Genomic DNA, 15,532 nt, shown 5'->3' with positions numbered 1-15,532 from the left:
CTTTCCGCCTCGGCCGCGCGGCCCAATAGATGGGTGGATCGCGCGGATGTCGCCCAGACAAATGATTGATTTCGAGTTGACTTTCTATCGACTCCGAGCAGGCGTGCGACAGACGAAATTCGGTCAACTCCCGCGCGCCCAGGAGCGAGCAGGTGACGCATCTTGCAGAAATTACTCGACTCGAGACGGTAGAAAACAAACTGAGTGCTCCCCGCCGACCTATGCCGTAGCACTCAGGGCGGACTGACGGCAAGCCAGCAAACAGTTCAGGTTCCTGGAAAATTCGTGATGGGGCCGAACGAAGTTTTTGCCGTCCGGGGACGGCCACTCACCTGTTGTATATTCGAATTTGTGTCATCCATGATCTTGTCAGTCTCCATTTTCATCATTTCGTCGCTGCTGCCGTCCGTCAAATTGCTTCACTCTCGCTCCGTCCGTGCGCTCGGCCCCGTTCACTCGCTGGCAGCCGACGGCGACATCAAACACGACTCAGGTAATTTTTCTTCCGCTTTCTTCGTCCAAAACGCCTCCTCCAACTTCCTGCACCCAACGCTTAAACTCTAAACTAAACACGAAGATCCTGCCGGCGCACGCCACGCACTTTACTCGTCTCTGCCACAGATACACGGCGAATCCATTTTACACAAATTTTCCCAAAAACTCACTGTCACTGCTTCGTGGACGCGACGACGTTCTCGTGTCGAGTCGCCGCGGACTGCCTCGCGTTTGCGTTTCTCACGACGTCCCGACGTCGCTTGACAATTTCCACTTGTTCTATTTTTCACGATTCGCGCTACTTTCGCACGGCCCCGTGTGTGTCACTTCCGCTAATTTATCAGCGGTCCGATTACCGTGATAATGGTGTTATGTCGTGTCCGAAATCAACATGAAAAACGCAAGGAACGCTGGAGCCAACACAAGTCCGAAGTGTTCGACAGTTCACCATTGAAAATAATCGCAGAGGAGATGGCAGCCTGACACAGCCAATTGCTTGAGTGTGCGAGCGAGACGATCGAGGGCAGATAGCGTGTATGCGAGTGAGATGAATTAACTTGTGAGAGATGATAGGATACGGAAGAATATGAAGAATGACAAGCTTTTTGAGCGGGGAGAGCGAGAGGTTTTTGTGTAGCTGTCATTTTTTCTTATTGCGGGGTAGTTTGGTTGCAGTAGATTGGTAGCCATGGAAATTGTGTTTGCTAGACGATGCAGTGACTGTACATCAAGTTTAAATATTTGTAAAAGCATTATTTACTTAATATGAATATTTTTGTCAACATCGCGAAGATTCATCACCGTGACACCAAGTTTTTTTTATTTAATTATGTTTAGTTTGATGAAATTAAACAATACCAAAGTAGGGAGTTAACATTCCAGTAAAAACTAGAAAGAAAAAAAACAATAAGTTTGACCTAAATATTGTTTAGAATCATTTATATGATGCGTTTCCTATTTTAGGACCACTTTGAATGGTTCTACAAAACTCATCTAAAATTTTATAGATAAATACTGAAAAAACGACAGTTTCATAACTATAAGATCAGTTTCAGAAACAACGAATGTTGAAAAATCCAAATTAAATACTAACAGATATCTGCTGATAATTTGTGAACTATACGAGTATTGCCGTATTAATGTGACTGGCGTTATAATACTGCGTGGCGCTGCTCAGATTCATGCCTGCCGAACAAGCGGGACATCACATAACATCAACTTGATTCGATTGAAGTGTAGACAAGAGCAAATAATTTAAATCAGTTTAAATTACAACAAAATCTTAAACTACCCATGCCAAGGTAGCCCTGTAGTTATGGAACGCATCATAGTATTTAGAATTTCTTTCCAAAAAACCATTGATATTTCCTATAAAACATTAGAATTTGCATTCAGAAAATAGGAAGCGATCGAAAGAAGATTGCAAGGATATTAAGATATATTTATCATCATCATGAATGGGGTAACAACCAGTATCCAGTGTAGGCCTGACTAAGGAATTCCAGATACACCGGCTTTGCGACGAGGCCCACCACTTCGATATCTCTAAAAGTTATCTGCCGTGTCTTCTTTTTCTACCATAGACATTGCCCTGATAAACTTTCCAGACTGGATCATCCTCACCCATACGGATTAAATGACCCAACTACCGCAACCTATTGACCCAAATTTTACTGACAACCACACGGTCGTGGTATGGCTTATAAATTTCGTTGTGGTAGAAGCTCCGGAATCATCCATCCATCCGCCATGTAGGCGGCCAAAAATTCTTCAGAATATTTTTTTCTCGAACGTAACTTTTCTTACTAAAAACCAAGGTCTTCCAGGAATACATCAGAACTGGCAAGATCATTGTCTTGTCTATTAAGAGCGTTGACTTTATAATGAGACGTTTCGAGCGAAACAGTTTTTTTAAGCTGAAATAGGCTTTGTTGGCTGTCAATAACCTGGCACCGATTTCATCATCGTAGATACAAGAAATTATCAATATTATCAGAATTGTAGTCTCCTCTCTTTATTGTTCTCATTTCATAATATCGGTTGTTTGGTTTGACGTAAAGTTCAAGATTTTGCTTGCTTGATCTGGATGAAGGTAGATTGTATATATCGGATTTGTTTTTTTCCATAAAATCTATATCGTCAACATAGGCCAATAGTTGAATGGACTTGAAGTGGATGGTGCCTCTCGCACTTACATTAGCATCGCGGATCACCTTTTCCATTGCCAGGATAAAAAGGATATATGATAGGCTTGTGGCGCGGCAGGATTCGCGGCATTCGAAATTTATTTCGAATGTTGCGAGTGCGAACGAATAGATGGCGCGGATCTATCCACTTTGCGGAGCATGACACGGGAGTGGAGAACCGGCGAGAAAAGTCTGCCTCTAACGTTTGAGAAGCAACAATACAAGTCAGTTTTTCTTGTGAATATTTAAACTATACAGCAAATGGATAAAAGCGCCTTATAAATTAAGTTCCAATTAAGTATTTATCCAATAATAAATACATATATTATAATAAACATTTATAAGGCGCTTTTATTCATTTGCTGTATAGTTTAAATATTCACAAGAAAAACGGAACTTAATTTATAAGGCGCTTTTATCCATTTGCTGTATAGTTTAAATATTCACAAGAAAAACTGACTTGTATTGTTGCTTCTCAAACGTTAGAGGCAGACTTTTCTCGCCGGTTCTCCACTCCCGTGTCATGCTCCGCAAAGTGGATAGATCCGCGCCATCTATTCGTTCGCACTCGCAACATTCGAAATAAATTTCGAATGCCGCGAATCCTGCCGCGCCACATCACTCCGCCCCCAGATGAAACCTAGGGGTTTCGGCGACTGATCCCCGAACTTCGTTCGCCGTTAATCCACAAAGCGGACACGACGTTGCTTCGGGGCGCACACGGGTTTCAGCCTGGACAAAGAGACCGCCTTTTTGTGACCACCGATCTCGACCTGGAAGAAATGTTCTCCCCGCTCGAGAACGCGGTACGGGCCCTCATATGGAGGCAGCAGCGGCTTCCGGACGGCATCCGTCCTGATCAGCACGTGCGTGCATGTGTCCAGTTCCTTGGGCGAACAAGCAGGTATGGACGAGTGTCGAGAGGGTGGTGGCGCTTTGATGCGTCGGAGATTGTCCCTCAGCAGACGCACCAACCCCGACTCCGTGAGACCCGATCTCTTGTCGAAGACCGGATCGCTTGGGAGTCTTGGGTTCTCCCCGTAAACCAGCTCCGCGGGGCTGGCAGCAAATTCCTCACGGCGGGTTGTACGAAGGCCGAGTAGGACGAGAGGCAAGACTTGCGTCCAGGACGGGTCGTCGCGTGCCATAATGGCGGCTTTCAGCGTCCGGTGCCAACGTTCTAGCATCCCATTGGATTGCGGGTGGTATGCAGTAGTCCGCTGGCGTTTAAAACCAAGGAGTTTGCCTAATTCCGAGAAAAGGGTGGATTCAAATTGCATTCCCTGGTCAGTGATGACCACTGCAGGGACGCCAAAGCGTGGTATCCACTCTCGGCAGAGGGCTTCGGCACAAGATTGCGCCGTGATGTCCTTCAGAGGTATTGCCTCAGGCCACCGCGTGAACCTGTCGATGATTGTGAGGCAATACTTGTAACCGTGCGAGTCTCGCAAAGGCCCTATTATGTCGAGGTGTATGGTGTGGAAACGCTTGGTAGTGCGGGGGAATGAGCCCACTTCTTTCCTTACATGCCTGGAGACTTTACACTTTTGGCATGCGATGCACTCTCTGGCCCAGGAATTGATATCCTTGTTCATGGAGGGCCAGAAGTATTTTCCGGTGACTAACCGGTTTGTTGTCCTGATGCCGGGGTGCGCCAAGTCGTGAACTGCGTGGAACACTTCCTTGCGAAATGTGGCCGGAATGTATGGCCTAGGTCCCTTTTCCGAGTCTTCGCAGCAGAGCGAGAGGTTTGAGCCGAAGATGGGCAACTCCCGAAATTTGTATTTGGAGTTGGACTTGAGGCTCTGAAGTGCTGCGTCATCCACTTGCGCCTTGGCAATAGCCGAGAAATCGAGTGAGGCGGGGATGTTAACTTCGGAGACACGAGACAAAGCGTCAGCAACAATGTTGTCCTTCCCGGACACGTGCTGGATGTCTGACGTGAACTGGCTTATGAAGCTCAGGTGTCGAAGCTGACGAGGGGACGCTTTGTCGGGCTTCTGTTTCAAAGCGAACGTGAGAGGCTTATGGTCCGTGAACACTGTGAACGGCCTGCCTTCTAGGGAGAAACGGAAGTATTTGATGGACAGGTATGCGGCGAGCAGTTCGCGATCGTAGGTGCTGTAGTTCCTTTGAGCGGGATTCAACTGCTTCGAGAAGAAGCTCAACGGCTGCCAAACTTGGTCCACCTTTTGGTGAAGGGCAGCACCTACTGCGATGTCAGAGGCATCAACAAAAACGGCTAGGTGTGCATCTTGATGAGGAAATGCCAAGAGTGTAGCGTCAGCCAGTTGTTGACGGGATTTGTCAAACGCGCAGATAGCCTCTTCAGACCACACGATCTCTCGTGTGTCCTTAGTTTTGGGGCCAGACAAGTACGCGTTCAAAATGGACTGGAGATGGGCGGCCTTGGGCAGGAAACGATGGTAGAAGTTCAGCATGCCCAAGAACCTCCTCAACTCCCTCACTGTCTTTGGACGCGGGAAGCTTGTTATCGCTTGCACCTTGTCTGGGTCGGGCTGTATTCCTTCAGGGGAAATGAAATGGCCGAGGAATCTCACCTGTTGTTGAAGGAATTTGCATTTCTCAACGTTTAGGACTAAACCGGCCTCAAGGAGACGTTGAAAAATGCACTCGAGATGGGCTAAGTGCTCAGACTCAGTGGAAGAAGCGACCAAAACATCATCCAAATATACGAAACAGAACTCGAGGTTTCGCAGGACTGAGTGAATGAACCTTTGAAAGGTTTGCGCCGCATTGCACAATCCGAAAATCATTCGGGTGAACTCGAAGAGTCCAAAGGGTGTGCATATTGCCGTCTTTGGAATGTCTTCAGGAGCTACTGGAATTTGGTGATAAGCCTTGGTTAAGTCCAAGGTTGAAAAGATGCGGCAATTCGCGAGGTGATGCGCAAAGTCGTGGATGAGTGGAATTGGATATCGGTCAGGAACAGTCTGTGCATTTAGCCTTCTGTAATCCCCACATGGGCGCCATTCGCCTTTTGGCTTAGGGACCATATGCAGTGGGGAAGACCAACAGCTGTTTGAGGGCCTGCAGATACCCTGTTGAACGAGTTGTTCAAACTCTTTCCGTGCAATTGCCAGTTTCTGAGATGGTAGAGGACGCACCTTCGAGAAGATCGGGGAACCAGTAGTGATAATGTGGTGCTGCACATTGTGCTTCACTGGTTTGGAGAGACTACACTTGGTAGTAATCTGGCTGAACTTTTGGAGAAGTGCCCGAACACGAGAGTCGGTAATGTCTTCTAAAAGAACGGAAAGATTATTGCCTGGGTGAGATACCATATGTCCCGACGAATTAAGGTTGGTCGTGGAATCTATAAGAGACTTGTTTTGCAAGTCCACCAGCAATCCATAGTGACACAGGAAGTCTGCGCCTAGTATGGGGAAGCTGACATCCGCCAAGATGAAACGCCACGAAAACGTCCTACGCAAGCCAAGACTCACGTCCACTTGCCTATACCCGTACGTGTTTATGCGGGAGGAATTTGCTGCCGCAAGTTTGAGCGGTTGAGGGAAAAGTTGATGTTGCCGAGGTACGGGAAGAACCGAAACCTCCGCACCAGTATCGATGAGGTAGCTGCGCCCGCTGAGGGGGTCGAAAATAGTTAGGCGACGTGGCGCTGCGTTCTGGGTGGCCGCTGCCAAGACCCCCCGCGGACCTAGTTTTTTGCGGTAGGAGAGAATCTACACGGTAGCGTACATCTTGTCGCTTTATCCCCGAATCTGCGGTGGTACCAGCAAATCCCTTGGTCCGTGGACTGTCTTGACGACCTGCTACCTGATCGCCCTTTTCGGGTGGCAGACCGCGAGCGTGCTCGCGATCTGGCGCCCGAACGCTGAGCGTCCAACGTCGCCCGCATCTCGGCCACACTGGCTGTTAAAGCGGCAATCTCGCGCCTCAAGTCACCCACCTCATCCGACGGTGGTTGAACGGCCGCCAAGGTTGGGCGTACGTACACCTCCTGCACCTGATCTCTATGCAATCGCGAGGCTTTTAAATCCAAATCCAGCGTATCAAGCCACTGCTGTTTCGGCCGGCCTTTTGGTCGTTTACCATCGAATTCGATGTTCATACCAATCTTGTCAAGTGAATTTTCGTTAGCGCGAATAACGTGACCACACCATCGAAGACGCCTCTCTCGAAGTTTTTCCACGATCTGTGCAACTCCATATTGATCGCGGATATCCTCATTTCGGATGTGATCAAAACGTGTCACGCCATTAGTTCAACGCAACATCTTCGTCTTCATTGCCTCAAGACGCCGTTTATTGTCTTTTATAGTCGGCCAACACTCAGAACCATAGAGAACGATAAAGCAGACGACATTGTGGTAAATTTTAGATTTGAGACTTTCATTGATACGTCGATCACGAAGAACACCAGTTGTGGAACGCCGCTTCATCCAAGTTGCGTTAATACGTGAAGCAATTTCATAACGCATTTCTCCATTGGTTGATAGCGTTGACCAGAGGGATTTAAATCGCTCAGTTCTGGGCAGATCACTGCCGCTGACAGTGATTGTGCCTGTTTCATGGGGATCGGTCGTCAAAAATTCAGTTCTGTTTAGATTCAATCTGAGACCGTGTTGCATGAGGCAATCATTCCATTTTTGGACAAGTTGCTCGAGATCATTTTTGCTATCAGATGCTAGGAAAACATCATGCATAAAGCAGTGTGTAGGGTGATGGACGTTGGATATCCCGTTTGGCGGTGTTCATAACAAAAACAAGGAGAAGTGGTAAGGGGGCGCTTCCTTGATGAACACCAACAGAGACACGAAACGATTTTGATACACCCGTCATACTTCGAACTTTACTTTTCGGATTGTGGTAGAGTAATTGAATCTTCGACTTCAGTTCCCCCGGCAGGTGGAATTTTTCCAAATGTCGGCAATGATTGTGGTAGTGGAGGATGAGCAAATTCTTCAGATGAAATCTGCTCGAAATATTCTCGCCATATATCCGTTGTGGCTCGATGGTTGATAAGCAAAGTACCGTTCTTGTCATTAGCGCAGCAGAAGTGTTCGATATCCTGTGTGCGTTCGTGTCGGCTTTTGGTAAGTCGACACAGATTTCTCTCGCCATCCCGAGTATCCAGTTTATTGTAAAGATTTTTTTAATTTGCCGCTCGAGTGACAGCGATCGCTTTCTTTGCTTCCCAGTTGGCATTCTTATAAATTTGTCAATTGACCAGTGTTTTATCGTCGAGAAATTTGTAGTAGAGCCGTTTCAATTCACAAACCTTCATTTCAACATCGTCATTCCAAAGCCAAGTATCTGGTTAATGTAGCACTTACCCGGCTTGATGACCCCGAGGGTTGCAGAGGCCGCTTTGTGGATCGTGTTTTTCATTTGGTTCTACGATTCTTCTACATTCGTAATGGTTGGCAATCGCGTAAGTGAGATCATTTTTAAGGCTTTTTGTAAAACAAAACCTTATTAAAATCGGTTTACTGTCTGTATGTCCGTCGCACGCATTTTTCTCGGAGATGGTTGTAACGATTCACACCAAATTTGGTGGGAACTGTGAACGCTCGCGCATGCAATGAGTTATAATTTTACATTGACTTTAAGGGGGGGAGGGAGTCCTCATACATGCAAAAGGGGGAGTACGATTTTTTTATTATCAAATATAGTCAAGTGGGGTATCAAAAGAAAGGTTAGTACTTTCCGAAGCCAGTATTAGTTTTGGCATTTGTTAGAAAGGTGGGGAGTGTGGGGTCGAAAGTGATCATTTCTTTAACGGACCCATTCTCAGAAACTACCCAATCGAAAAATCTGAAAAAAAATAAAGAGGTTACCACTATATGGTGTCTAGGCTCCGAAATACCCTCCATACCGATATCCTTTCGAATAAAGTTAATAATTGTATATTACTATAATTTTTAGTAATTAGTTGCAAACCCCCTCTGAAGCGTCTAGCTTCCGTTTTCTTGACTTGTTTGTAGTGTTACCCACTTGTTTGGGTTTCAGCATTTTTTATTTGCTTAAAATGAATGTGAAAACACCATTCCAAGTCTCTATATTAAATATGATAAAAACCATTGTTATTGCTGAAGCGTTTCTAATTACGCGCGAGGACGAGGTTGTTGCTTGATTTCCATCTAATGAATGCAGTCCCCACAGTAACTTTAATTTTCTCTGCATAAAATGCAGATGACGAACCAACTGTCGTTGTAATCGGAATTCATCTCTTCAACCTCTCGTTGTTTATCGTGGATTTTCACAAAGTAAACTATTCAAACAATATTACCGAACTCCATTGCCGTTTATTTTTATCATTAGACAACATGGCGAAAAGTAGCTTTATTTTAGGCGGCTACAGTAGTGTCATTCCTTAAGGGGGTCATTTTTTGTCATCAATTGTATCCAGAAATAGTGTAGAATATTTGGACAAAGTGATTTTTCGATATTCCGAACCACTTGGAAATTACAGCGTTAAACAGTGTCGTATGTAAGGTTTATGTCGAACGACGCTGGAATAACTTCACTAAAAGGGTGAAAATTGAAGCCAAGGCTTTACATGTGTTTTTTGAAGAAACTGAAAATGTATGGACTAGGTATGTATGGCAGATTAATGGTCAGTTAAGATTTTATGGTTAATAATCGTATTGTAATTTTTAAATAAAACTGCATGTTGAAAATCAGATGCCATTATAGCTCAAAATCTATCCAACGATATTCTTTGAAATGTTCACGACTTATTCAGAACATATTTCTACACTTCGGAAACTAGAATAATTGCGATGTATCGGATTGTTTCTCTTTTATACATTAAAAGGCGGAGAAAAGCACCAAAATTAGCGAAAAAAGTTTAACAAGGCACCAAAAATTCACATTTCAATTGTTTTTAATAATTCCAGTTTGCGAACCGTGGTAAAATGCACACGTTAAAATTGCGGTTATTTTTTTTCTTTAAGATAAACAGGACGTCCTCTAGTGTGGTACCCAAAAACATTTTTTTTTTGGGGATGAGTGGCCTGAAAAAATTGTTGCGTATGCTCAAGATATTATTAAATACATACCTTCTGTTCAAAATTGAACCGGACTGTATCATTTAAATTAACCGTTGTTGACGTATTGTTTAAATTTTTTTTTATGAAGAGATGTAAGACTGCAATGATTTTAGTTGTCAATTTTTAGTGTGATCTGCAACGTCATTTCTTTGTAATCGCTTAGCAAAAAGTAGGCGGCGAAATATTTTTGCGAATTTCATTATGGATAAAAAACTTGAACAAAGAGTGTGTTTAAAAAATTGTTTTATAAACGGAATGTCTTGTCCAGACGCATTAAAAATGCTGCAAAATACCTGGTGGATCTGCTCTATCGCGTACGCAGGTATTTAGCTGGTATAAATCGTTTAGAGAGGGCCGTACATCTATTGAGAACTTGGTCCATGCTTCCCGTCCAGCGACATCGGTAAATGACGAAAACATCGAAAAAGTAAAGAAAATTGTATCCGAAAATCGTCGAGTGACCGTAAGGGAAATAGCTAGTGAACTTGGCATATCGATTGGATCGGCGTATAGCATTTTACTTGATATTTTGGGGATGCGTTAGGTTACCGCGCGGCTTGTGCCAAAATTGCTGGATTCTCTTCAAAAACAACGTCGGAAAACTGTGGCTGAAGAGATGCTTTCTATGGATGGTAGGGACATTCAGCACATCATTACTGGTGACGAGACTTGGGTGTACGAGTATGATGTTGAAACTACTCAACAATCTTCGGAGTGGCGCTATCCAGATGAGCCGAAACCCAAGAGACCACGCCAAAGTCGGTCGAAGGTTAAAGTGATGTTAACTGTTTTTTTCGATAGTCAAGGTGTCTTGCACTCGGAGTTTCTTCCCGAAGGTCAATCAGTAAATGCACAATATTATTTGAGTGTTCTGAAGCGTTTACGGGAAAATATTCGCCGAAAGAGGCCAGAATTATGGAAGGACAATTCGTGGTTTCTGCATCACGACAATGCACCGGCCCACACATCAGCGCTTGTATGTGACTATTTGAAAAAAAATAACGTCAATGTCGTCCCACAAGCACCATACTCGCCCCATATGGCTCCTTGCGACTTTTTCCTATTTCCCAAACTTAAATTGGCGCTTCGTGCAAAACATTTTGAGACAGGTGAAGTTATAAAAGAAAATTCGCAGAGGGAGCTAAAGGCCATTACAAAATCAGCATACAAAAAGTGTTTTGAAGATTAGAAAAGACGTTGGAAAATGTGTATTAATTCCGATGGTGATTATTTTGAAGGGGATAAAATAAATATTGAAGAATAATTAATTGTTGTCGTTTTATTTGCACAGTCCGGTTCAATTTTGAACAGAAGGTATATGGCGGAAAATTCGCATTCGTATCTTTATTCAGTTGTTAAATTCAGTTAAGAGTTATTAGTGGAGTGCAAGGAGACTCCAGCGGGAAAGGGCACGAAATTTCATTATGCCCCTTTCGGGTAGGGACGAGGTGGTATTGGTGCGTCTGTGTATCGATGTCGCCTAGATGATTTTCTTGTGTGTGTTTCTTCATCTTATGCCAGCAGCAAAGGGATGCATCCGAAAGGTTGATTTTGGATGCACTTACTTATTTGCTCTGCACTTCCTAGGAGAGAAAATATGGATTAATTGCTGTGAATTTTACGCGTGTTTGCTTCCACCAAGTTTCCCATAGAGGAATTTTGAAGTATCATTCGCTCAGTGATTCCATTAAGATCCATTACCTTCAATTCGAAATGAATCTTTAAGGAAACTCTGCTTTTGTTTCCCGCTGGGATGTGGGAAGTCATAAACGGCTGTTTTTTGTTATGACAAATGCCGCCACGTGCTCGCAACCAATGCACTACATAAATACACGGCGCGCACGGCACTGACACCAGCCCTTATCCGCGAAATTTAGGTCGCACAACTCCGGCCGCGGTTGAACGTGTGCAAGACTTTTCCATCTCCATAAAATTTATAAGAATGTAGATTAAGAAAAGAACTAGGTTTTTTTTCCTTATTCTGGGGTTTTTTTGTATTTTCTTTAGCATACAATTATTTCGAGGACCATGTACCTCCTTCATCAGTGCTGCTACCTAATTAGGATAATTTATAATCACTGTAAAAGATAAAAACATGGACACAAATTTCATCTTATAAGAATGAGCTGTGAGTTGAATCCCCTGTGTATAATCTTCTTTAATTAATTTAATTAATTTGAGTTTTTTTTATTTAAAGGATAAAAAAGAAAATCAAAATAAAACAAGTCGGGATACTGGAAGCTAAACGATTTTGTGTATTTGATTTAAAAAAGCATTTGAGTGGAGATTTGTCCCATTAGTACTTAGCACGTAATATATGCATATATTATTTAATGAAATCTATGAGCGATACCATGACCACCTGGTTGTGGATAAAATCCGGCTCAATAGGTTGCGGTAAGCAGGTCACTTAAGTCTATAAGGGTAATATCTATCGTAGAAAAAGAAGACGAGGCAGATCCTGCCTGAAATGGAACGATGGCATAGGCCAGGACGCCAGGCAGGGATATCGAATTGGTGAACTTCGGCATAAAACTAGTATGTTTGGAGTTCCTTGTCAGGGCAGGTCTAGACCGGATACCGGTTGTTGCGCCGTTGATGATGATGTGAGAATATCCACTTTCGCGTGCTACTGATATTCAAAGCCTTGAATTTGCAGAGAAACGACAACTTGGGCCTATTATAACTTTGCTAGTAATAGTGCGATTTTCACCAGACTTGGCAGGTAGGGTAGTTTCTTAAAATGGGCCTGTGAAAGAAAAGATCACTTTTAGGCCACTAGAAACCAGTTGAAATGCACCCTTCACGCTGCTAGGTCTCCCCAATTATTCTTTCACTAACTGCAATTGTTTTTCTGTGTCTCGTTCCCAATCGAGCACTTCTCCATTTTATGTTAATCTAAAATAAAAAATTCAAACCTTTTCTTGTTCTGTACACTATTGTCCGAAGGACGATTATAATTCTAGTTTACTAAACATTAAAATGATGGAGTACATTTGTAAAGGAAAATTTTCAAAATTGACCTTTTCATTGAAAATCCAGAATAAAAATAAGCAATTATTAACAAAAATACATAATCGTTGTTCACACCAGAACTACTGATGTATAGAATAACCTATAAACATTTCAACCTGATTGGTTCAACAGAATTTTTGGCTATGCTTCCCATTAGTTGAAAAATGTGTTTTCGAGAAAAAAGCGTTTAGAATTCTCGTTTTTTACAAACATTGTCATGGCGTATGCTCTTCTATTTGCTATACCTTGATAAATATTTTGAATTTCGGTCCAAAAGTTTTATAGTGTACTCCTAACATATTCTGCTTTCAAAATATACATATGTATATAAAAGGGAAAATTGATTTCTGAAAACCGACACATAGGAAAACTCCCTGTGTGGTTCGGCGTTGGAGACATTAGATCATCTCATTTCTGCCTACACTGTTATGGCCCCGGTGGAACACACAGATGGGCAAAATGCTGTATGTAAGGTTATTCAGATTCTCTTGACCGTCGACCGAAATTTCAATCGATTAAAAAAATGCTTCGACATCGATTAAAAAAATTCTTCGACGGGTACCAAATTTATTTCTCGCATAAGAAAAGGAGATGTTAATACTTTGTTTCTAATGTACTTCCTCCCAAGCAATTGACTATTCACTCGCGTCATAAACCACATCCTTGTAGCATTTCCGCAACTGGACTAGGGATCAGCTGTTTCAGATATAAGTACATATTATTATTTACAAGTAAAACCGTACCCACGTACATATTTGGAGAAGCCAAACAGGCCCAGTTCTACGAGGGACTCATCTGAAGTCGTTCCTGCTGCGATCGTCCCGTTAGAATAATTTAGCTTTAAGATGTAGGGAGTCCTGAGTCCATTCAGTTGTTGTTGGTTGTGAATGATACTCCATGGAAATCGGCAGACTCCTCTAAAAACCTTCGCTCCAAGAGGAACGTTTGGGGACTTGCCCTCGGTCCGGCTATCTGCGGTTAGCCACTCGTAGGAACCTTATGGTGGTTGTGGTGATGCCCATATCGCGGTTAAAGCTCAGTGCTCAATGTATGAAATTGTGCATTCCGAGTCTGGCGTCTTATCTCTTTATTGTGACAGAGTTGCTATATAGGCCTTGCATCCAATGCGGAACCTGCACTTAGTAAAGATGCAGCTGCTATCACAATCAGGGCAGTTATAAAAGAATTTGGAATCTTAGACTTGTAACTCATTGCAAGGGCCCCGCTGTGTAAGCGAAAACTTCCTACTTCTCAAGGCATCGAGGCGTTAATATTTTAATGTATTTTTGAATTGAAATTTTTAAATTTCATTGACGGCCATCTATCGAAAAACAATTTTGGGTCGTTATTATTTTTGGTGCGGGCTGCCCGCTAATTGAAGTCGTTATGTAGAGAAAACCCAAAAAAACTGATTAAGAGACTATGCATTTCCCATTTGATCCCAAGCTGTATAAAACTCTACATCGTCCACGCGACACACGCATTAAAGATATCACCAAACAATATCAGTTATGATTTTTGTATTTGAAACACCTTTCTTGGAATGCTTGAACTATCTCCTCGGCTGATGATTTTTATTCCATAATTTTTAAAGTATTTTCATCTTCAAATTTCACGAAAGCTACACTATCTCGGCCTGATAAAAATGATTACCCTCAGAGGCAACTCGATCGTTAGCCTCTATTCGCCGGCACAAACTAATTGAAAGATAACGTCCAATCTGACCCCTACCATTATCTACTACTGCCACTCCGCAAATAATAAAAACAATCTAACAATCTCTCATCTCTCAAAGTACAATTTTAGCTCCAGAAAGCCAAATAAAATGATCAGAAATTATCAGAATTTATGCCGTTTGTTACTTTGGGGCAGCCAGTGCCCCAGTGTTGGGATCACATTCAAAAGAACAATGGCTTCAAGCGACTGTGAAAATTTTGTGCGCGATGGAAAGAAGATTATTGGCGCCGCTGTTAATTATCAGTGAGTATTTAATTTGAACTTCCAATTTAAACAGTTTATGCATTCTTTATTGAACTTGAATTTTAATTGCTTCCAGTGACTTTTTGAAAAAAAATAATGTGCCTGCTCCTGAAAATCCTGTTATGTTTCTGAAGCCGACGTCTTCCTACATTGTCGAAGGGCAGGATATAATAGTAATCATGCAGGGTAATATCGTTAGACGGAGCATCGTATTAAATTTCTCTTCTCTATTGCAGATCCCAAAAGTTTTCACCAGAGTAGCACACGAGGTTGAACTGGGAGTGATTATTAACAGAAAGTGCAAAGATGTGAGCAAGCAGGACGCCATGAGCTATGTCGGAGGATATTGTTTAGCATTGGACATGACTGCTCAGTGTGAATTGGTTGGTCTTCATATGATTCCTCTTAATTTTTAATGTAAGTACTTTATCATTTTCAGGGTGTCGCTCGTCCCAAAGGACTCCCATGGTGTATGGGCAAAGGATTTGATACATCCACTCCAGTGTCGCGATTCATTCGACTCAGAGAAATAAAAGATCCACACAATTTGCGCCTATGGCTCAAGGTGAATAATGAAACCCGCCAAGACGGAAATACTTCGGACCTTATTTTCAATGTTCCGGAATTAATTGAATACACATCGAAATACATGACCTTGGAACCAAATGATTTGATATTAACCGGCACACCGGTTGGCGCAAACCCTGTTAGTGCTGGAGACGTTATCGAGTGCGGATTGGGTGATGTTGTTTCTATGAAGTTTAATGTAAAAGGAGCTTAGGAAAAGTGAAAAGTATAAAAATGATTAAATAGCTTT

General features: G+C 42.8%; 2 protein-coding genes across 5 annotated transcripts in view; one reads left to right on the top strand and one right to left on the bottom strand.

Annotated features, from left to right (window-relative positions):
- The window catches only part of LOC119658628 (F-box/WD repeat-containing protein 11), a 23,513-nt gene extending 23,042 nt beyond the window's left edge, over positions 1-471 (bottom strand). For both annotated transcript variants that reach the window (XM_038066138.1, XM_038066139.1), the window contains exon 1: positions 333-471. In XM_038066138.1, the coding sequence (XP_037922066.1) occupies positions 333-389 (57 nt within the window). In that variant the 5' untranslated portion in view covers positions 390-471. The remainder of the gene's footprint in view (positions 1-332) is intronic.
- Positions 364-15,532, top strand: LOC119658630 (acylpyruvase FAHD1, mitochondrial). 3 transcript variants are annotated; one of them, XM_038066144.1, is made up of 5 exons: positions 364-493; positions 14,542-14,715; positions 14,792-14,888; positions 14,952-15,098; positions 15,155-15,532. In XM_038066144.1, the coding sequence occupies exons 2-5, from the start codon at positions 14,561-14,563 to the stop codon at positions 15,494-15,496; spliced, it is 741 nt and encodes a 246-aa protein (XP_037922072.1). In that variant the 5' UTR covers positions 364-493; positions 14,542-14,560; the 3' UTR covers positions 15,497-15,532. The 3 variants fall into 3 exon arrangements, with proteins under 3 accessions (XP_037922072.1, XP_037922071.1, XP_037922070.1); XM_038066143.1 differs by having other exon boundaries at positions 366-493; positions 14,531-14,715; XM_038066142.1 differs by lacking the exon at positions 364-493 and adding an exon at positions 899-1,037 and having other exon boundaries at positions 14,531-14,715.

The sequence above is a fragment of the Hermetia illucens genome, chromosome 6 (genome assembly GCF_905115235.1).
Source record: "Hermetia illucens chromosome 6, iHerIll2.2.curated.20191125, whole genome shotgun sequence".
In the NCBI taxonomy this organism is placed as follows: Eukaryota; Metazoa; Arthropoda; class Insecta; order Diptera; family Stratiomyidae; genus Hermetia; species Hermetia illucens.
The sequence above is the reverse complement of the archived record's forward strand: the minus strand, read 5'-3'. Positions and strand labels throughout refer to the sequence as shown.

Excerpts from the sequence above, each read along its gene's own strand:
- LOC119658630 (XM_038066142.1), top strand. Across the intron at positions 14,716-14,791 it reads GGCGCCGCTGTTAATTATCA|TGACTTTTTGAAAAAAAATA; the intron begins GTGAGTATTTAA and ends AATTGCTTCCAG. Across the intron at positions 15,099-15,154 it reads TGACTGCTCAGTGTGAATTG|GGTGTCGCTCGTCCCAAAGG; the intron begins GTTGGTCTTCAT and ends TATCATTTTCAG.